Here is a 22,108-nt window from a genome sequence, read left to right on the forward strand (position 1 = left end):
TGAACCTCCAATAATTACCACTGGATTTTACTGATATTATGTATCATCATGGAATATTTTGTTATTCATTTCACCCGGATTAATACACTTGATAAATAAACGCATTCAGTTTATTAAGCAGTTTATAAATAAAAAGAAAACAAAATAAATAAACACTTATTCTAATCACAAATTCTTCTCGCTTTTTCTGCATGTAACAAACCGGACGCCACCGCTTCCAATAAGTCTGAAGCGCACTTCCGTTGAGCATCAGTTGAGCATTCTGGGTTGTCTAAAAATAGAATTAATGAATAATTAATTTATTTGAAAACCAAGTATTTTAAGCACGAGAACTTACGTTTCGTTTTCTCCGCGAGCTGATACGCGCAAAAAGTATCTCGTACGATCAATCCGTACCCGTTCGCTCCAAGTACTTCCAAATCCTGCAGGGACAGCGTCAACAGATTATTAAGTCCAATATCACACTCTGGAATAATTGATATAAATAATTGTTTGAAAAGTAAATTTACTATTTATTTCGATTACTTACGTTTGAAAATCTCCGAAAAATGCGAATAATATCCAGAGGTCTGCGAGGATGTCCGGCGCCATGTTGATTTTGGTAGTTTTCACACAGGAAAGTCACTTAAAGCTGGAGTGCTACGTGACCAATCACGTAGCAAGAATATGATAAAATGTAGCTCGAATGGGAATATCACGTAGAGATTACTAATGAATTAGAGGCTTTTATCGGAATCCGATAAACTAGGAATAAGGAAAGCATATTTCAATTCAAGTGATGAATCACGTACATCTAACGGGAATATTTTTTTGCGTGTGACACCCTGGCGGTTTGACTTTGACATCTCATCGTACACACACCAGTGTGCGTGCTGACAAGTATGTGGTTGCTGACAATAGGTCACTGCATGAAATTCTCTTCTTCTCTTTCACTCTCACAGAAATTGTGTAAACAACAAGGCCAAGAAACTTCAAAATCCCATACAAAATCAAAACAATGCGGTGCCCTATTGAACCACACACACCTCACTGAGCAGATTGCAGGGTAAACATTGGTTTCCATCAAGAAAATTGCATCGTATCCTGATGAAAACAACGCAATCATGCAACGAAACTCCAGAAACATCTACCAAATTCTTGACAGCTCCACTATTTTCACTCTGCTTCCTACCGATTCGAAGAAAAAACAGGAGTGAAACTCTAGCCGTAAAGTGTTTCGTACTAGGCATTGACGGTTTTTTCGAAACGGAAGACAGCTGCTGCAGGCACCGACGGAGCATTTCCATTCGGCATTCTACAAGATTTTAGGACACATCTGGCATCGACTTCGGCAAACCCCACAATGAAGTGCACATCCTCGGAACTCGTTTCTGCCTTCCTGGAAATCCTAAGAGCGTTGGTCTCATTATGACAGCACAAATAAAAAAAAAAAAACAGCGTAGTCAACCTTCAATCCACCCTGAAAAATAGGATTCCAATTTTGAAAACCGAATCGGGATGATAAAATATGCCCCCAGTGCGTGACGAAAGGATAAAAATGTGAGTAAATAAACCATGTAAATTATTTAACCAATGATTTTCATTTAATTTCGTAATTCCAGGAATTCAAAACGTTTAATTCATTCGTGATCAATTATTCATCGAGTTGCTGTACATAATCTGACAAGTACCCCGGAACTTTCTTTGATCTAGACGGTCGACTAGTTACGGTTTCCTCCGATGGTTCCGCGTCGTTCGAATTACGCCAATTGTGGACTTTTTTAGCCTGGGTGACGTGACGACGAACCTGATGACCATCATCGTCGTTAAGAAGCAGGCTCCCGTTGTGCTCTTCGATCACGGTGTACCGTTTCTTATCAAATCTCGTATCTCCTTTTGATTTAGCTTGACGTTCCAATATGACTTCGTCTCCAGGGTGAACTCCGCATGGTTTAGCACCCCGTCGCTCATCCGCCAGAGTTTTAGAATAGAGTTTTGATTCGGAGTCGCGCATATCCAACAAGCGGTCATCTATGTCTACTCTTCCACGATTCAACAGAGGTAGTCCACGTCGGATTCGTCTACCATACATAACTTCCTCTGGTGGCAATCTTGTAACTGTGTGGGCTGCCGAGTTATGGGCGTTCACCGCTGCTTGAAGTTCTTCATGAAAGTCACATCCTCTTGCCAGCGCGGTGGACATTGCCTTATTCACAACTTTCATGAAGTTCTCCACAAGTCCATTTTGCTGTGGAAAAAATGGCGTAGAAAAGACTGTCTGAATACCTCTGATGTTGCAGTAATTCCTATACTCCTCTCCGTTGAACGGTGGTCCATTGTCTGACTTTATGGCCTCAGGAAACCCCTCCTTATTGAACACATCGTCCAGTATCTTCTTCGTGTTTCCGAAGCTGGTGGATCTCACAGGTCTGGCAATCGCATACCTCGACCTGTAATCGATAATCACCAAAATGGATATTCCGCCAAACCGCGCGTAGGGGCCATTAAAATCGAGCGCAATCGTTTCCCAAACTGTCTTTGGCGCAAACTTCCGCCTCATTGGAGTTGGTTTCTCCGGTCGTCCATTTAGAGCGCAAGTTTCACAGGCCTTCACCCATTCAACAGCATCCTTGGCGATCCCGGGCCACCAAACTCGCTCACGAAGAATGCTTTTAAACTTTGCTGTCGATGGATGACCAGAGTGTGCAACGTCAAGAGTTTTGTGACGCAGCTGATCGGGTATCACGACACAGCCTAGCTTGGTCAGCATTCCGTCTTTCATCAGCAGGTTATCAGATACCGCTTGAAATCTGCCCAGATTTTTAGGCCATTCTCCTGAGTTCAAAGCCTCTGCCACCTATAATTATGTTTTGGTTATAACATGAATTGGACAGAAGAAAAAAAACATCTTACCTCATGTAGGGTATCGTCCTTCTTGGTGTATTCTTTGACTTCACTATCGGTTATGAAACCAATTGCATTCGCTTCGATATGAGCGACTTCCCAGGGGCTTGATTCTTCATCAAACGGTTCGTCTTCTCCTTGGTATAAACGGGAAGAAGGATCTGCTATGTTGTCATCGCCTTTTACGTATTCCACCACGTAACTATACGGACTGAGCCGCAATGCCCACCCGTCCGCTCTAGTTAGAGCTCTTTTTGAATTCTCCCGAGACCGGTTGAAAATGAAGGCTACTCCCTTGGCATCAGTACGCAACGTGAACTTTCGACCGAGCAGAAAGTACGAGAAGTGTTCAACTGCCATATTCTGATTTTTCTTGAGAGGCATAATAAAATATAATAAAAAAAAATCTTTCCGTGTATGCTATTTATTCGAGCGCTTTGATCGATGTTTGAATTCGAACACCCCTAACCCGATCGGCATCCCTGGACACCCTGGCGGTTTGACTTTGACATCTCATCGTACACACACCAGTGTGCGTGCTGACAAGTATGTGGTTGCTGACAATAGGTCACTGCATGAAATTCTCTTCTTCTCTTTCACTCTCACAGAAATTGTGTAAACAACAAGGCCAAGAAACTTCAAAATCCCATACAAAATCAAAACAATGCGGTGCCCTATTGAACCACACACACCTCACTGAGCAGATTGCAGGGTAAACATTGGTTTCCATCAAGAAAATTGCATCGTATCCTGATGAAAACAACGCAATCATGCAACGAAACTCCAGAAACATCTACCAAATTCTTGACAGCTCCACTATTTTCACTCTGCTTCCTACCGATTCGAAGAAAAAACAGGAGTGAAACTCTAGCCGTAAAGTGTTTCGTAGTAGGCATTGACGGTTTTTTCGAAACGGAAGACAGCTGCTGCAGGCACCGACGGAGCATTTCCATTCGGCATTCTACAAGATTTTAGGACACATCTGGCATCGACTTCGGCAAACCCCACAATGAAGTGCACATCCTCGGAACTCGTTTCTGCCTTCCTGGAAATCCTAAGAGCGTTGGTCTCATTATGACAGCACAAATAAAAAAAAAAAAACAGCGTAGTCAACCTTCAATCCACCCTGAAAAATAGGATTCCAATTTTGAAAACCGAATCGGGATGATAAAATATGCCCCCAGTGCGTGACGAAAGGATAAAAATGTGAGTAAATAAACCATGTAAATTATTTAACCAATGATTTTCATTTAATTTCGTAATTCCAGGAATTCAAAACGTTTAATTCATTCGTGATCAATTATTCATCGAGTTGCTGTACATAATCTGACAAGTACCCCGGAACTTTCTTTGATCTAGACGGTCGACTAGTTACGGTTTCCTCCGATGGTTCCGCGTCGTTCGAATTACGCCAATTGTGGACTTTTTTAGCCTGGGTGACGTGACGACGAACCTGATGACCATCATCGTCGTTAAGAAGCAGGCTCCCGTTGTGCTCTTCGATCACGGTGTACCGTTTCTTATCAAATCTCGTATCTCCTTTTGATTTAGCTTGACGTTCCAATATGACTTCGTCTCCAGGGTGAACTCCGCATGGTTTAGCACCCCGTCGCTCATCCGCCAGAGTTTTAGAATAGAGTTTTGATTCGGAGTCGCGCATATCCAACAAGCGGTCATCTATGTCTACTCTTCCACGATTCAACAGAGGTAGTCCACGTCGGATTCGTCTACCATACATAACTTCCTCTGGTGGCAATCTTGTAACTGTGTGGGCTGCCGAGTTATGGGCGTTCACCGCTGCTTGAAGTTCTTCATGAAAGTCACATCCTCTTGCCAGCGCGGTGGACATTGCCTTATTCACAACTTTCATGAAGTTCTCCACAAGTCCATTTTGCTGTGGAAAAAATGGCGTAGAAAAGACTGTCTGAATACCTCTGATGTTGCAGTAATTCCTATACTCCTCTCCGTTGAACGGTGGTCCATTGTCTGACTTTATGGCCTCAGGAAACCCCTCCTTATTGAACACATCGTCCAGTATCTTCTTCGTGTTTTCGAAGCTGGTGGATCTCACAGGTCTGGCAATCGCATACCTCGACCTGTAATCGATAATCACCAAAATGGATATTCCGCCAAACCGCGCGTAGGGGCCATTAAAATCGAGCGCAATCGTTTCCCAAACTGTCTTTGGCGCAAACTTCCGCCTCATTGGAGTTGGTTTCTCCGGTCGTCCATTTAGAGCGCAAGTTTCACAGGCCTTCACCCATTCAACAGCATCCTTGGCGATCCCGGGCCACCAAACTCGCTCACGAAGAATGCTTTTAAACTTTGCTGTCGATGGATGACCAGAGTGTGCAACGTCAAGAGTTTTGTGACGCAGCTGATCGGGTATCACGACACAGCCTAGCTTGGTCAGCATTCCGTCTTTCATCAGCAGGTTATCAGATACCGCTTGAAATCTGCCCAGATTTTTAGGCCATTCTCCTGAGTTCAAAGCCTCTGCCACCTATAATTATGTTTTGGTTATAACATGAATTGGACAGAAGAAAAAAAAACATCTTACCTCATGTAGGGTATCGTCCTTCTTGGTGTATTCTTTGACTTCACTATCGGTTATGAAACCAATTGCATTCGCTTCGATATGAGCGACTTCCCAGGGGCTTGATTCTTCATCAAACGGTTCGTCTTCTCCTTGGTATAAACGGGAAGAAGGATCTGCTATGTTGTCATCGCCTTTTACGTATTCCACCACGTAACTATACGGACTGAGCCGCAATGCCCACCCGTCCGCTCTAGTTAGAGCTCTTTTTGAATTCTCCCGAGACCGGTTGAAAATGAAGGCTACTCCCTTGGCATCAGTACGCAACGTGAACTTTCGACCGAGCAGAAAGTACGAGAAGTGTTCAACTGCCCAAACTGCTCCAAGGGCCTCTCGTTGATTTTGGGCATACTTCTTCTCTGTTTCGGTCAAGGCCTTCGACGCAAAACTGATTATTCGTGGGTCTTTGTCGGCTCTTTCTTGCACTAAAACGGCACCTAAGGCATTAGGTGACGCGTCGGTGTATAGAACAGTGCTTTCGTTTTCAGAAAAGTAGCCCAGTGATACAGTGCAGTTTATTATTTGTTGCTTCAGTTTGTTAAACGCTTCTTCCTGTTCAACACCCCAATGCCATGTTTTGGTTGCGACAACAGACCATAAGGGGTTCGAAATCGTCGCGAAATTCCTTATGTACGGACTGACAAACGATGCTAGCCCAAGAAAACTTCGCAGTTCCGAAGTCGTAGTAGGCCTTCGGAACTTTCTTACTGCTCCAATTTTCGTCTCTTCGATATGAAATCCATGTTCATCCAATCGATGGCCCAGAAAAGTTACTTCCGTTTTATCGAATTCGCATTTTTGGGTATTCAAGGTCAAATTATTTTCCTTGAGTATTCGAAGTACCTGTGCAACGGTTTTATGTAGCTCCTCCAGACTGGCGGCAAATAGTAAGACATCGTCAATGTAGACTATCTTATTTTCAACACCTTCCAGGATTCGGGACATCTCGCGTTGAAATATTTCCGGGGCGCAGTTGACCCCGAACATCAACCGCGTGAATCGGAACATTCCATTCTCCGCCAAAAATGTTGTCATGTCTCGAGACTCGTCACTCAGTTCCAAATGGTAGTAGGCACTTTTTAGATCCAGTTTAGTGAAATATCGCGCACCATGCAACTTAATTTTCATTTCGTCAAGAACCGGCAGCCGAAAATATTCCCTCTTGATAGCACGGTTTGGCGCTCTCATGTTAACGACCAGCCGGAAATCGTCCTTTCCTTTCGATACTGCGGACATGCCGCTTATCCATTCCGGAGCAGTCGTTACTCTTTCAATAATTCCACTTGATTCCATTTCCAATAATCGTTGTCGTGCACCTTCACGATAAGCTGCGGGTATGTTGTAATACGCGTTTCGTGTTGGAGGGATACTCCGGTCGATACTAAAGTTGACTTTTACCCCCGGCATTTTGGGAAATATTTTACAGTTGATTATTTCACACTTGTTCACTTGTGCCTTTACGAATAGTAATTCCAAGTCGCTTGCTGTTGATCTGCCAAGTAGAGAGCGCTTTCCTTCAATAACTACCAGAAAGTCTGCTTCCACCGACTTCGTTGATCCAACAACTCGGATAGTGGCTCTGAATGCGAAGTCTATCTTCATCGGAGTCTTAGATGCGTAGGCTCGCACCCCTCTATCGGTGATGACTTTGATAGGCTTCAGTTCAACTAATTCTCGGTCACGTTCCATTCTCAAGTTATGCCAGTCGGCTCCTCCGATTACGTTCACGTCTGCCCCTGAGTCGATCAAGAACTTAATTGGACTGGAAGAACCCAAACAACAGTCGATCAGCACGTCCTCGAGTGAGAGTGCATTGAGCTATTAGAAAATAAAACAGAATTTTTGGATAAGAATTCAACATGTATGTATATATTATTAACTGCATGAAACATTAATCAAATTAGTTCTGCTTTACCTCTTCTTCCTTGGTATCAGCTTTCAACTGCTGTGGTAGATCGTAGTCCTGTACGGCATTAATACGGCTCGTTCTGCAGACTATAGCAAAGTGACCGAACTTGCCGCATTTGTTGCACTTAAGCTTCAGAGCTGGGCATAGACGATTCCGGTGCATCCATTTGTTGCATCTGGAACAGCGACTACCAGAACCAGGTTGCTGTTTGTCCGATCGAAACTTCTTGCTCTGTGACCCGCCGGATTCATCCCCTCTTTCACGCTTCATAGTGGTTCTGGGCATCCGTCCTCGCACTTGGTTGATTGAATCATCCGCAACCGTTCTCTGCATGGTCTCCATGAGATATGACTCGTCACGCGCAGCGGCTTGCACGATGACGCTGGTCTCATAGCCGAATGTCCTGGCAGTTCTGGCCAGCTCACGATTTGTCATTCCCTTCAACAGTTGAGCATGGACGAAGCGTTCCTGATCATTTGTGCTGTACTGGCACAAACGAGCTTTCTCCATGAGTCTAGCATGGAAGTTCATCACTGACTCCCCTTTGCCTTGCTGCATGCATGAAAAAGCTTCATGCTCTGCGGTGGTATCCGTCATGGACCGAAGGTGTTTCTCAATGTTCCGAACGAAAACGGTGTAGCAGTGTTTGTCATTTAGGTTTGGCCGGAGTTTGGCTGCTCGCACAATGCTTTGCAGCTGATCGCCCATTGACAAAAACAGTAGCTGTGATCGTCGAACGGGGTCTACTGCATTAGATAGTGAAGCAGCAATCTCGAAGTTTTCGACGTATTTGGTCCATTCCTCGAACATTCTGTTCGTTGGCACATTCTTGGGAAACGGCTTCATCTGATCCCATCTGATGCTCGATACACCTCCTTCCGATTGCGACGACGACATTGCGCGAGGGTTGTTCCAGCTCTCCTCTGCATCGTCGGCTTCAGTGTTGTGATCTCGGTGACTTTGGTTTCTAGACGTGATCTCCGCTACCATTTTCCGCATATCGGCAAGTTGCTGTTTTAGCATTTCATTTTCTCGAACAGGATCCACTGTTGTGTTGCGGTGAGCATACACATTTTCATCATCATCGTCGTTTTGCTCTCCACATTCGCCATCAGAAAACTCCGGAGCACGGACGTATTTCCCCGCATCAGGAAATTCCGCCGAATTCGATTCTTGATCCGAAACGTCGCTTTCGTTGGCCAGACTGATTCGAACGTATTTGCCTTGAGTTGACATTGTTATGTTCGTAGCTTATTCCGCGTCGACAATATCTGGAATCTGAAACAATTACAAAAAAAAAAAAACGTTTTAGCACTGTAACTCTACAGCGTATTCTTTTTCAAACAATAAATAGATTTCCAGATATTTCAGTATGAGCAATCATTTCACTTTTCTTTCCGTTTATGGTCACATTTTATCAGTTTTCTCCCTCACTACTTTGCACACCTTTTCGCATGTGGTTTTCGTTACCACTTCAGCGGCGCCTCGAAGGTCTTTGGAGGTGGTTTTCTTTACGCACCTTTTTTGCTTGTGGTTTTCTTTACCACTTCGCGATCGCCTCGAAGGTCTTTGGAGGTGGTTTTCTTTACACACCTTTTGCTTGTGGTTTTCGTTACCACTTCGCGGTCGCCTTGAAGGTCTTTGAAGGTGGTTTTCTTTACGCACCTTTTGCTTGTGGTTTTCGTTACCACTTCGCGGTCGCCTTGAAGGTCTTTGAAGGTGGTTTTCTTTACGCACCTTTACGATTGTACACCTGATTTTTAATCGTTTCCCTTCACACTTCATTTTACTTCACGATAATTTTCGCTACGCATCACTATTTCAATATTTTTACACCGATTATTTCCAATAGAAACACATCCCCGTACCGAGTGATTACGGGCCAAAAATATCTGGCAGGATCGCCAATGTAAACACTTCCGATTCCGATCGTGGGGGAAATAGGCCAAGAAGATGGCGGTCGTGGCAATTTCCATCTAGAGTAATCACTCGGCACGGCGAAGTGTTTCGCCCAACAGATGCAACTTACCTCTTCGATTGTCTGCTGCTCAATGAGTGACGACGAACCGGTGAACGTTGCTACATGCGCTGGGCACTGCTACCAACATAGAAGCTAGTGGTGCCAACATTGTGTAACGGCGTTACACACTGGCAGTCGAGAGGGGTAGGAATATATTTATATTAAGGCACGTATGCAAGACACCTTACAGCGACGATGGATCGAGTGATGTGCGTAGTTTGAGCCCCCCCCCCTTAATTCTGCTCTAATCTTCGCCACTTCATACATAAAAAATGGAATTTGTTTGGAGGGGCGAAGACTAGAGCAGTTGTAACCCGCGGTTACAATTTTGTGCCGAATTTGTGAACACCACTGTGTTTTGCGACATTTTAATTTGTTTGTTTTTTATGATTTTTTTGTTTGAAATTAGTTTAGTTAAAATAGGGAAATAAAATCGTCATTTATTGTATCGGTGAGGCATTTGACCCCCAAGCTCTCCCACCACATGGCACACATCGACAGCAGCAGCAACAGCTGAACAATTGTTTGCGGTGTGTGGTGGCTATTTTGTTTTGGGTCGAGCCGAGCAAAAGGAGAAAGTTCGACAACTACGAATCGCGACGGACGCAACATTTTTAACTCCGCGAAAGACGTGCCGGAACAATTAATTAGTGCCGTTTTCGCGGTGTCCGTTGGCTAGATGGTTGTTCCTAGCCTCGTCGGGAGTGAACTAGTGAACATTTGTTCCCCGATTATTTGTGCCGGCCCGTGGTTTGGGCATAGAAAAGTGTAGTGCTTGTGATAGTGCTGTGCTAGGGTGAGGACCACCGCCATTGCGTTGCGGTTCGCAAAGCGTCTAAAATCCCACCGTTCTCGCTACACGGGCTCAGTCAATAGAGCTTTGTCTCGCCCGTGTAGCTAATAGCCAAGGAGAACGAAGGCAGGACAGTACAAAGGGGCGTACTGCCTGCGGTAGTAAACTGAGGTTTCTACCGGGACTTGATACGGCGAGTAGCCTGTCCGGTGATTTTTCACCACCGTCGCTAGGGGGGATCCGACAAAGGAGCCCGCTCTTCCCCCTTGCTAATAGTCAAGGACGGTTGCTTAGGCAACCTCCAAAGTGCCCAATAAGAAGAAGTGTAGAAGAAGAAAGAAGAAGAAGAGAAGGAAGCTCCCCATAATCCGTGCGGGAGCAGAAAACGACCACCGCGCCGACCACCAGAACTGCAGCAAGGGCCCCAACGAGTGACGTCGACCAGTGCCTTGGGGGAAAACGGGGCAAAACACTCCTAAGGTCAGATTAAAATATAAGTAATTAAAATTGCACAATTATATATTTTATCAATTAATTTCATCCGAAATCCAATATTTAGTGGAGGTACCCTGCTTAAGGCCGCCCTGCCGGGTAACAGCGGGTAAGGGCAGAAAGCCTATCCTTACAATTGGCGCCCAACGTAAATTTGACTTTTTCTCACTGAGCGAGGGGTACTTCCACCAAAATTTGGATTTTGGGTGGAATAAACGCAGTGGTGGGGATATTTTCCACAGTCGCGTGGTCGTTCATTTTATTTTATTTTGTTGTTTTGTGTCCTAAATCGGTTATTCGTCTCGTCTGCAGAACGAATTGGTGCATTTTGGGTCTCTTTGTTCTCAGGGCGGGATTTTTGATTTTTCTGGGCCGATTTGGGATAGCATTTGACGCAACCTGGTGACCGAGAACCATTTTGGAACCGTCAGTAAGTCGAAAATTGGTTCCTCACCGTATTTATACTAACGAAACAGTTGGTAAGTTTTGATTTCGTCCACATTTTGAAAATTTGTGTTGCTCATTCGTCAAAATGCCGATCGACATGTTGACGTTGGGGGAGTTCAACGTCGCCTACTTCCATTTGCGTGCCGATCACTTAGAACCTGACGAAATTGACTTTGAATTGAACTCCCGCGGTGTTGTTGTCCCTCCTGAATCGGGTCAATCCAGTTCCAAAAAGCGTCGTCAACTGCAAGCGTTATTGGTCAGTGAGCAGAAATGCTCCGAGACCACTGTCCGCTCCTTTAAAGGGGATATTGACGCTGAATTGGAGCTTTGTCGTGGCAAATTTGAGTCCATGAAGGAGGATTTGGGGTACAGGTGTCCGAACAAGGAGGTTTACCGGAGCAGATTGCTCCATCTGGGTGCTCGACTCCAAATCGTCAAAAACTATGTCGTGGGGGAGGCCAATAAGACCTTTGCAGATTTGTTGAGCGATATGGTAGCCCTCCATAACTACCACTTCGCGAATAGTTTGGTGCCTCCTCTCACGCCAACTGAGGAAGACAAAGAAGATGATGGTGAGGATTTGCTGACTCAAATTGCCGCGGGAAAGGATGTTTCACCGAAAGGAAACCAACTTCCGATCGTTGAAGCATCCTCCAATCAGGCGGTGGGCGAAGAAATTCGCGATGTCTTACTTGACATAAGGGCGGAGATTAAAAGGACGCAAGAGCAAATTAATCAAAGCGAAACTAGGACTGCATCCAGAGTGGATTCACTTGAAGATGTAGTCAGAAAACTAGGTAGCGGCCTTGCGTCCATTGGTACGATTGCATCCGGACTACAGAAAACTAACCGCGAAGTGCAAACACTGCGCGAGAAGATTTCTGAGTTACAGGACATCGTCAACAAAATCATTCCTAACGTAAACTCCCCGAGTTTGCCGGTAGATACGCAAGATATTCGATTGCAACAAAGTCCCGATCTACCGGATTTGCCTGATTTTGATCAGCAAGCGTTAGAAGGATTGGGTACTCCGGAGAACCTGCAGAAGCAAACTTCTAGCAAGAACTTTGGACTACCCAATCAACCATTTCAAAGACGTTTTGACTATCGTAATCCGGACAATTCCAAAAGTTTTAAGAATCTCGGACCTTCGCACAATTCCCAGCACTTTTATCAACAGCCTACTCTTCCGAATTTAACGCTTTCGCGTCAGCCGGAAAGAGCAACATCGGTGGAGATCACCGGTTACCAGCGTCGGCCCCAACGGGTGGCCGATTGGAAAATCAGGAAGTATGCTGGGAATGACGAAGGAATGGGACTCAACGAATTTTTGGAATGTGTCCACCATTACGCTGAGTCAGAACAAATGTCCGAGGCAGAACTGTTTAGCTCGGCAATGCATTTGTTCACCGGTAACGCGTTGGCTTGGTTTCAAGCGATGCGTTCCCAGAAGCGGTTCTACAACTGGAACCACCTGGTGTGCGAGTTAAAGGCGAACTTCGTGCACCCGGAACTTGATGCTGCGCTGAGGATGAAAGCGTCTCAGCGGCGACAGCAGGGGAATGAATCCTTCCAAGATTTTTATCTTGAGATGGAGAAGATCTTCCGTGCTATGCCTGCGCCGCTAAGTTCCCACGAGAAGCTGGACATCCTCAAGCGAAACCTGAGGCCTGATTACAAACAGGTACTCGTCTTCAAGCCGGTGAACACATTGTCCGAGTTGATGCTCATCGGAAAGACTATTGATGCTTCCAAAACCTCCATTTACCAAAAAGTATTTGGAGTTCCCAAGGAAGCATCTACAATTTCAAGTAAGCCTGCATATGATGGTTATAAACAAAGCCAGCAGCAACAACAATCTCGTGACAATGGAAATGGGTACAAACCAAGGGTATTCTACAACAAGAATAGCCCTCCATCGTCACCAAAACGAAATAGACCTCCACCTCTTCGTTTCAAAGAAACGGGAGGTCGACCCGAAAGAAATCTCCGAGAGAAGACTAGCCCAATCCCTAAATCTCCACAGTCGCGACAAGAAGGCATAATATGTTTGAGCTCCCTGGTGGACAAACACCGTCCGCCACACTTGGGAGTGTGCTACAACTGCGGAATTCAGGGGCATGAACACGAAAAGTGTTCTAAGCCCAAGCGTGTTTTCTGCGTACTGTGTGGATTTAAGGGATTTGAAGCTTCTCGGTGCCCTTATTGTTTGCATAATGGGATTAGATCCAATTAAACATGATGGCAATCTAATCCCTCTGTAAATCTTCAATGAAAACTTGCCGTAGCTTCTATCTGTACCAATTCTTCAAAGTTTCCATGTCAAAATTTCATAACAAATTTTCCCAAATTGGTACAGTGGGAGCGAATACTAAATTTTTACTTCAAAGATAAACCTTCCAATTACTTTGATCCAGGCATCCGTTGCTTGCATATTGCTCAACGATGACCTGCAAGTAGATATCAAATTCAGTGTGAGGTTGTGGGAAAAGTTAGTGGAACACCGGGGAGTGTCCGATTCCAGAATCTTAGCGGCAGCCCAAGACTGTCAAACATTGGCTTGACAACCACGGTTGTCAATACTAGCACACTGGTTAGTACACTAGCTTTAATCACAATACTCCCCTGAAGAAGAATGGTGTCGCCCACACAGCCTGATTGAGCCGTTAGAGGGTGACAGCAAATTTTCCCAAGCCAGCGTGAATATAAAATCTTCCAGAAGCTCCTCGGATCCACCATATCGACTTCACCAGGTTGCTCACTTGGGAGCTTCCGAAGATCGATGGATCCGGGAACATCACGCATCACTTCACGCTGGCAATCATCTTCTTTCCTCAGGAGCCGACACCTAAATCTCTCGGCACCTGACAACTCATCGAGGTTGTGAATCTCTAGGGGTTCTCACCTCTATACACCATCAATACACCCCAACCAAATCTTCCTTCCCTGACGGAAGGACTCAAACACGACCGCCGATCCATTCGGGAGGTCATCTATGTATGCGCACCTGTACACTAAGAGCTATCTTCATGTTTCTTTTCCGCGCATAGATGACAACACCTTTTAACCTTTTTTAATTTGTTTGTTCTTCGTTGTTTTTATCTGCCAGAATCAGGGAAATTCGACTGATTCCAAACGGAATCAGTTCGTAATTGATCTGCATTCACGTTCGGTGTCTTGCTCAAGTACCCTTGGGAAAGGAATTACTTGGAGCGTAAAAGACAATACCTTGCGTCCATTGCCCGTTTGTTTTGGTATTTTGTGTGCTGTATGAGTGAGAAAATGTATTGTATGAGTGAAAATAATGAGAGTGAATGAGAATGAATGAAAGTGTGTGAAATGGCGGGGTGTTCATTCAAATGTCTTGTGTGATTGTGTGTGCGCGTAGGCCAATGATTGGGATGAATGAGTGATACACTTTGGATGAATGTGGATTGAATAGACCATTCCCGTCAAAAATTTTTATGTGCTCTACGGCTTTCTGACAATTTATCGAGCAAACTTTCCCAAAGAACCCATATGTTTTGAAGCCTCTAACTATTGAAAAACAATGAAAAACGTGCGAAGTAGCACTTTAGCCCTATAATCTCCTCGAAAAAAAATTTCCACAAAACCCGATGAACCCCTTTCTCCCCTACGGCTTTCTCGGAGAGATGCGGAGAATTTTCGATCAGCTGGCTGTCAATAATGACGTTTGAAATTTTGTTTTGATCTGCTCCCGTCCCCGTCCGGTCTGACCACAAAAAAAGGTAAAAAACTAGTATTTTTCTTATCGAAACTGCAAAAGCAGCTTTTTTTTTCGTGAAAATCTCGAAATTCCACAGAATTTCCTCAAAACTAGCAGCTGACAACCAGACACGTTTTGCCATCATCAGCTCCGACAGGTAAAAACTAAAACGATGCCGTCAGGAGTGCAACAGTTACTGGTTCGCCCGGTGTTCGGATGGGCAAGTTGCATCGGTTGCCTATTTCCCGCCCGAGAAAAGTGGTCGGTAAGAACGGCATCGGTAAATCCACCGCGCTGAACATTTTGGCCGGCTAGTTGGAGCCCAATCTGGAACGTCAATCCTCCGTGTTGGAGCGGGAGGCCCACTTCCAAAGCGAAGCAACGAAGCAGAACACTTTAGGAGGGCAGTCTAGGGGCGCTGATCAAGCTGGGTAAATCCGGTACTCGCCGGTGTGGATGCACTTGCGGTCGAGCTGGCTGGCGGGTCGCCAAAGGAAAATTCTGTCTTGTGGGCGGCTTCGGAGCTTAGTGGGACTCCGAAGCTGAATTTGATACCAGAAGAGCATGACGCTGATTGTACTTCCAAAGGAGAAGGAAGGTGCATCTTCCGGGGTAGAACCAGGTTTTATATGCTCCCAACAGGTACACTTTTAGCGATTCATTTCGAGTCATGCACGGGCTGCATTCTCATTTATTGACCGATGGTTGCGCCACAATGGCTTCGAATCCCTGATCCGAACTGCTGCTGCTGGCTGGTATTGAGAAGATTTATTGAACGGCTGCCGGTAATGAAGCTGTGGCTGCACCAGGCTTAGAGTTCTCACAGCAGACGCGTTTTAGCTTATCGGAATCGTTCCGGGTCATGCAATCTATGCACTTCCATTTTGCCGACTGTTGGGCGACCAGAGCCTTGAGGCTCGAATCCGTCGGAGTGCTGCCGGAGTCGGAGCCGATCCAAAAGAGAAACTGTAGGTTTTGCAGGAAACACATTTCGTTTTGTCTTGATCGTTTCACACAATGCCCCCCCCCCCCCAATTCCCACTTGTTTAGAGCCGGTCAGCTTGAGGGCGCTACCGAACCCAGAGGTGGAGCCGCTACCAAGAGGAGCTGGAGCTAGCGGTTTACTGAGAACGCCCAAGCAACTGCCAGTTTTCAGCTCGGGATACGCGGATCTGCTTTTTTGAGCATCCAGACAACTATCACTTTTCAGCGGTAACGGTGCTTTAACGGGACTCGACTGGGTTGCAGGTACCGCGGCTTTCGGTTTGGCTAATTCCGGTTTGAATTGAAATCCCCCAGTTTGAGTGAAGGCAGTGCTGTGGTACTACTACTGCCTTGATTACTGCTGCAGCTGATTTTGCCATCGCTCAGCGGTTCCGGATCACTGACTTTGAAGTTGTTTCGAGATTCGGACGCTGTGTTGGATCTAGCACTGGCCACGTCCAGTTTGGTGCAGCATGCAGTAGCAGTATGACAATAAGATTTGGCGCTTTGAATCCAAAATCATAGTTCGTAGCTATGATTTTCGTAAGAAATTCTTGTGGCAAAAAATCATAGTACATATATTCGTATGATTTTCGGAGTTGCAGGTAAATGAGATGACTGGTTACGAGATTTGAGGACATTCACACATCAGGATTATCTTTCCGTAACTCGCGCGGTTGGCCACCCTCGCCAGCACCACGCTATTGCTGAGTACAAAAAGCGAGAATTTTTTCAACGTGTTGTACAAAATACAACAGCGCGATCACTCGAGGGTTATAGGGGGGTTAGGGACAAGATGACCAGTGGCCACCCTAAGCCTGGGGCTCGCAGGAGCAGTAACTGCCCATAACCGCATAACAGTAACATTCGACAAAAGTAGGCATTGGAGAAAATGGAACCCTAAGTTGCAACTTTCAATAGTATGGGAGTGAACCGAAATTTAAAAAAAATCCATGAATGCGAGATCATTCGTTTAGCAATAAAACCTTCTACAGCACTTCTCGTATGCTGGATATTGGTGCCAGAAAATAAATCGGACGTATGTATGATTGATGACACGCTTTAAAGCCAGTCTATTATCTCAGTGTGACTTATGCGGTTACATTTGTCAATGAGACAAAATGACTTGGTATTTATTTCGTAAATCCTAGAACAAACTTGAAAATTTTGTTCAGGTAGTCGAAAGTACTTGTGATTTGATAATGATCCCCGATATTAACTCAATACCAGCAAAATATGCAAATGTTACAAATATGCAGTTATGGGCAGAGTAGTTATAATGAAAATATAGCCAGTTAACAATCATCCGCTTTATTTCATGTCTTTTCTACCTTCTTAACACAAAAAAAGCATTTTATTTTTCACTTTGAATGCTAAATCAACTCATTTGAAAAATGTGTGTTTTGTCATGCATTTTTTACTATATGGGGCAAGATGGCCACAAAGCTTTATTTTGAAAATTAACGTGTTTTAATCCCTAGGCAAACGAAATGGATCGAATGATTCGCAACCCTTTTTCTACAGAGAATTCGAGTTTTACAAACGTTTTCATAATGATGATGCTTTAAGCAAAAATCGTAGATATTTCTTTAAAAATTTGCGAAGATTTTGTTCTATTTTTTTTTTTAGCAAATGTATTTCTCTTGAAACAATTTGAAACAAAAACGTGTTGTAACACGCACTTTAGCAGTGCTTTTAGCGCTAGACTAAATTATTGAAGAAACTTAATCGCTTCTCAATAGCAAATAACTCCAAAATTTTCGTAGCACCAACTGGTATGAACAATTTGTTTGCTGCAGTTTTGCATAATCTCTGGACTTTGTAAAGAAGTTTTGAGACTGTTTTAGGTCAGTATGGCGAGGTAGCTCCCATCACAGGTGGCCATATTGCCCCGCATAATTACGTTATTTATGTATTTTTATATTATCCAATTATTTATGATAATATCTGAATTTTATTTTCGTGGTTTAACAACAGCCATATATTGGTACTATTGAAAATAAAATTTAGTATATAAATGACAATATTTCATTATTTGCCCTTAAAATCATATGACCGATTATTATAAGAAAACCCTGTTCTTAAGCACTCTAACTTCAAACACTAAGTTGTAGTGGATTTTTCAAACTAATTGTAACTTTTTCGCATAACAAACACTTTTCATTGTTTGTAAACATCACCCACGCAGAAAATATGTTTATGTTGCGAATTAATGCTTAAAACACGGGGTGGCCATCTTGCCCCATATAACCGTCTTGCCATAACCCCCTACTGTACAGCATCAACGCTTTCGCTGCATCGTATTCCCCCATGCAGAACTACTTCTATGCATAACTTAAGAAATGTGCTATATAATTATTAAATGGATTGTTCTTATTGTTGGATAATAATAAATAATGAGGGATTCCAAGCAACAGCGTCAAAATTTAAGACATTTTTTAATTCATGATTTTCTATTGAGCTGAAACTTTGCACAGTTTTTCAGTTCCATCTAAACCGTCATTTTTCGATATCATATCTTCATATTGAGTCACGACTAACTTTTCAAAAGGGTGTATGTGAAAATGGTTCAAAAATATTCAAAAAGCTGCACAGCAAAAACGGTTCGTTCGATTGTTATGATTTTTTCAGCAAAGTTAGATAACTAAATGGTGATTCCTAAAAAAAATATACACTGTAAAAAAACTTTTTTTTTTGCTTTAAAAAATATCATTTTTGTCACAAAAACTCAAATATCTCAAAACCCTATCTTTTTACCAACGTAATTTTTTCAGGGGAAACGGTCCATTATATTAGCTATCTACCATAAAAATTTGGTGATGGTAAACTAATAAACAAAAAAGTTATGACATTTCAAAAATTTCACAATTTTCACGTTTGACGAATTTCGCGCCAACCCTTCTATGGGACTAGCAGCACCCTCTCAGAATCGAACGAAACTTGGTGGGCATGAACAATAGGTCTTTCCAAGCAACTTTGCATACTTTGTTGTTCAAAATTTGTCAAGAGTAACATTTGAAGAGGGCCTAATTTTTTTTCATAGATTATTTTTAAAATCGATGTAACTCAAAAATGACAAGACCTACAAAAAAGTGTTGTATGGCGGACTGTCGTGAAATTCCATGAAGTTTTATAGAAAAATATCCAAAACAATATAAAATTTATTCCTACACTGAAAAATAAACGTTTTTAAAATTCAAATCAATATCACAAAAAAGCCTATGTTTTTAAGGACAAGGTATTTGGAGTACATAGCTCAAATTTTCTGTAGCACCGTTTTTTAGAACCGGTTTACGGATTTGGATGAAAATGCATCACCATGTTGACAATCACTGAGCAACCAGCATGATGCATTTTCATTCATATCCGTTGAACGGTTCTAAAAAACGATGTTCTTGAAAATTTGAGCTATGTACTCCGAATACCTTGTCCTTAAATCGATGATTTTTTTTTTCTGGTGAAAGGTATTTCAATGTAGGTGTTTTCTCCGAAAAATGTTGCTGTGACATATTTAAGGAAAAAAAGTTTTTCTAACAAAAACATTTTTCATGTTTTTGTTCGAGTTTGACGTTTGCTCACTACCGCCACCTAGTTGATGGTTGGCCAAACTCAATCCTTTTAGCATTGGGCGAACATGTTTCCGTGACTATGATTTGAATCGAAAAATGTTCGAAGTGTTACGTCTGTTTGTCTGTGGGTTCACCAAGTCCCCTTAAGTTGCTAGGTGATGCACATAACGTTTACTTTAAAATAGGTCACTTTTGCTTTGAATGATTTCAATCCGAATGTTTTCTTAAAAGGTTCACCAAGTCCTCTTAAATTACTAGGTGACGCACATAACGTTTTCTTTGAAATAAGTCACTTTTGCTTTGAATGATTTTAGTAATTTAGAATGTTCCCTTAAAAGGTTCACCAAGTCCTCTTAAGTTGCAAGGTGATGCACATAACACTTTAAAATAAGGTCACTTTTGCTTCGAATGATTTCAATCGAAATGTTTCCTTAAAAGGTTCACCAAGTCCTCTGAAGTTGCTAGGTGATGCACATAACGTTTTCTTTGAAATAAGTCACTTTTGCTTTGAATGATTTTAGTATTTAGAATGTTCCCTTAAAAGGTTCACCAAATCCTCTTAAGTTACTAGGTGACGCACATAACGTTTTCTTTGAAATAAGTCACTTTTGCTTTGAATGATTTTAGTAATTTAGAATGTTCCCTTAAAAGGTTCACCAAGTCCTCTTAAGTTGCAAGGTGATGCACATAACACTTTAAAATAAGGTCACTTTTGCTTCGAATGATTTCAATCGAAATGTTTCCTTAAAAGGTTCACCAAGTCCTCTTAAGTTGCTAGGTGATGCACATAACGTTTACTTTAAAATAAGTCACTTTTGCTTTGAATGATTTCAATCCGAATGTTTCCTTAAAAGGTTCACCAAGTCCTCTGAAGTTGCTAGGTGATGCACATAACGTTTTCTTTGAAATAAGTCACTTTTGCTTTGAATGATTTTAGTATTTAGAATGTTCCCTTAAAAGGTTCACCAAGTCCTCTTAAGTTACTAGGTGACGCACATAACGTTTTCTTTGAAATAAGTCACTTTTGCTTTGAATGATTTTAGTAATTTAGAATGTTCCCTTAAAAGGTTCACCAAGTCCTCTTAAGTTGCAAGGTGATGCACATAACACTTTAAAATAAGGTCACTTTTGCTTCGAATGATTTCAATCGAAATGTTTCCTTAAAAGGTTCACCAAGTCCTCTTAAGTTGCTAGGTGATGCACATAACGTTTACTTTAAAATAAGGTCACTTTTGCTTCGAATGATTTCAATCGAAATGTTTCCTTAAAAGGTTCACCAAGTCTTCTTAAGTTGCTAGGTGATGCACATAAAATTTACTTTAAAATAGGCCAGTTTTGCATTGAATGTTTCAAGTAATCTGAGATATTCTTCAAAGCAATAATAATGCTCACGTACTCAAATTGTTTGATAGCACAAAATATGTTTATTAAAAAAATATAACATGTTTCTTCTTTGCTGTTGTTTCCTCTTTGCCGTCGCAAAACTACTTTCACAGCACATCACGATTCAGTTGACTGGTTATACTCAAATCCGATGATAACCGCCGTCGTTAACCGGTCATCCACGTTTTCCACCTGGTGGACGCACAGCGGAGTCGGGAAGCGGTATACAGCTTCTCCGTACTCTCACGCAGCTTCCGTAGTCGTTAGGCGAAAGTGATGTGCCAGCCAGTGGAGCTGTTACTTACTTCCGGGTTGACGCTAGTCATTGATGGTGGAAGAGTTACTCTAGGGCGGGAAGGTACGCACAGTAGTTCTCGCCGTTATCATCGTACAGATCCCATGGTGGTTCCGCTTCCGTCCAAGCCCCGGCGAAACTTTTAACTGGTTGTACTGACCGCTGCAGCTGTTCTTCAGCAGGAATTTTGTATCTTCCCCTTCCGCTTCCGTATTTACCTTCATTATCCGTAGCACGTCGAGCTCACCCGGAGTTGGCACGGCTGATGTTCGCGATAATCATAACGCCGATCTCTGGGCACCCATTTTGGTGAAATCCAGCTGCATCCGACTGGCGATCGCGTTGGGAAGCACAAATCTCCCGCCGGAAACATTTGACGACTTTGGCTGATATCGCTGTAGGCTTTGCGGTCCTTTCGATTATTCGGATTTGAATTTGATGGCGTTGAATATCCGTGGCTTCTTCCGGTAGGTATATTACCTTCGGGAGGAAGACACCGAGGAAACTGAAGACAGTGCCGGGGAATTGAACCGAAAGTTGATATTTACTGGAATGCTGCGAGGAACTCGTTTGTCTCGGAAGTCTTCTTGCTGGAAAACAAGCTGGAAAGAGAAGCGTTAGAAGGAGGTTGCGCAGGACTAGATGCGGCTTCGATCGCTGGCACTACCGGTAAGGATTGTGGAGTACGAACAGACTTCCGCTCTTCCGACTTGAATCCGGATGATTTGACCACAGAAAGCAATATTCCGGTGCCTCTGGCAATGATTGAGGATGGAACAGCAGGTGATCCGCTGGACAGATGAAGTGTTTCTGCTTGTTGACTTTGTTGGCAGCTTTGCCGTCGGTCCTGTGGCCACGGTTCCGTTGCAAACATCGTCCCACTATTTCGATATTAACGGATGTTTGTGACGAAGACTGACTTCTTGCAACAATCAGCCAACAGGAGATGAAGCGATGGGGTTTGACAGTTTGAAATGTAAACATGTCAGAACGACGACAGGGTAGGA

At 43.3% G+C, this 22,108-nt stretch overlaps 1 protein-coding gene across 1 annotated transcript; it reads right to left on the reverse strand.

Annotated features, from left to right (window-relative positions):
* Positions 1-1,633: 1,633 nt before the first annotated feature.
* Positions 1,634-3,243, reverse strand: LOC134290594 (uncharacterized protein K02A2.6-like). Its single transcript, XM_062857760.1, has 2 exons — positions 2,893-3,243; positions 1,634-2,836 (listed from the first exon to the last, which is right to left on the reverse strand). Exons 1-2 carry the CDS (start codon positions 3,241-3,243, stop codon positions 1,634-1,636), a joined length of 1,554 nt encoding a protein of 517 aa, XP_062713744.1.
* Positions 3,244-22,108: the final 18,865 nt, after the last annotated feature.

Source organism: Aedes albopictus, chromosome 1 (genome assembly GCF_035046485.1).
Source record: "Aedes albopictus strain Foshan chromosome 1, AalbF5, whole genome shotgun sequence".
Classification (NCBI taxonomy): Eukaryota; Metazoa; Arthropoda; class Insecta; order Diptera; family Culicidae; genus Aedes; species Aedes albopictus.

What these genes read in the sequence shown, in the direction of transcription:
- LOC134290594 (XM_062857760.1), bottom strand. Translation starts at nt 3,243, where the DNA reads ATGGCAGTTGAACACTTCTCGTACTTTCTGCTCGGTCGAAAGTTCACG. An exon ending in AGGACGATACCCTACATGAG is followed by an intron (nt 2,837 to 2,892) that starts GTAAGATGTTTT and finishes ACATAATTATAG; the next exon opens with GTGGCAGAGGCTTTGAACTC.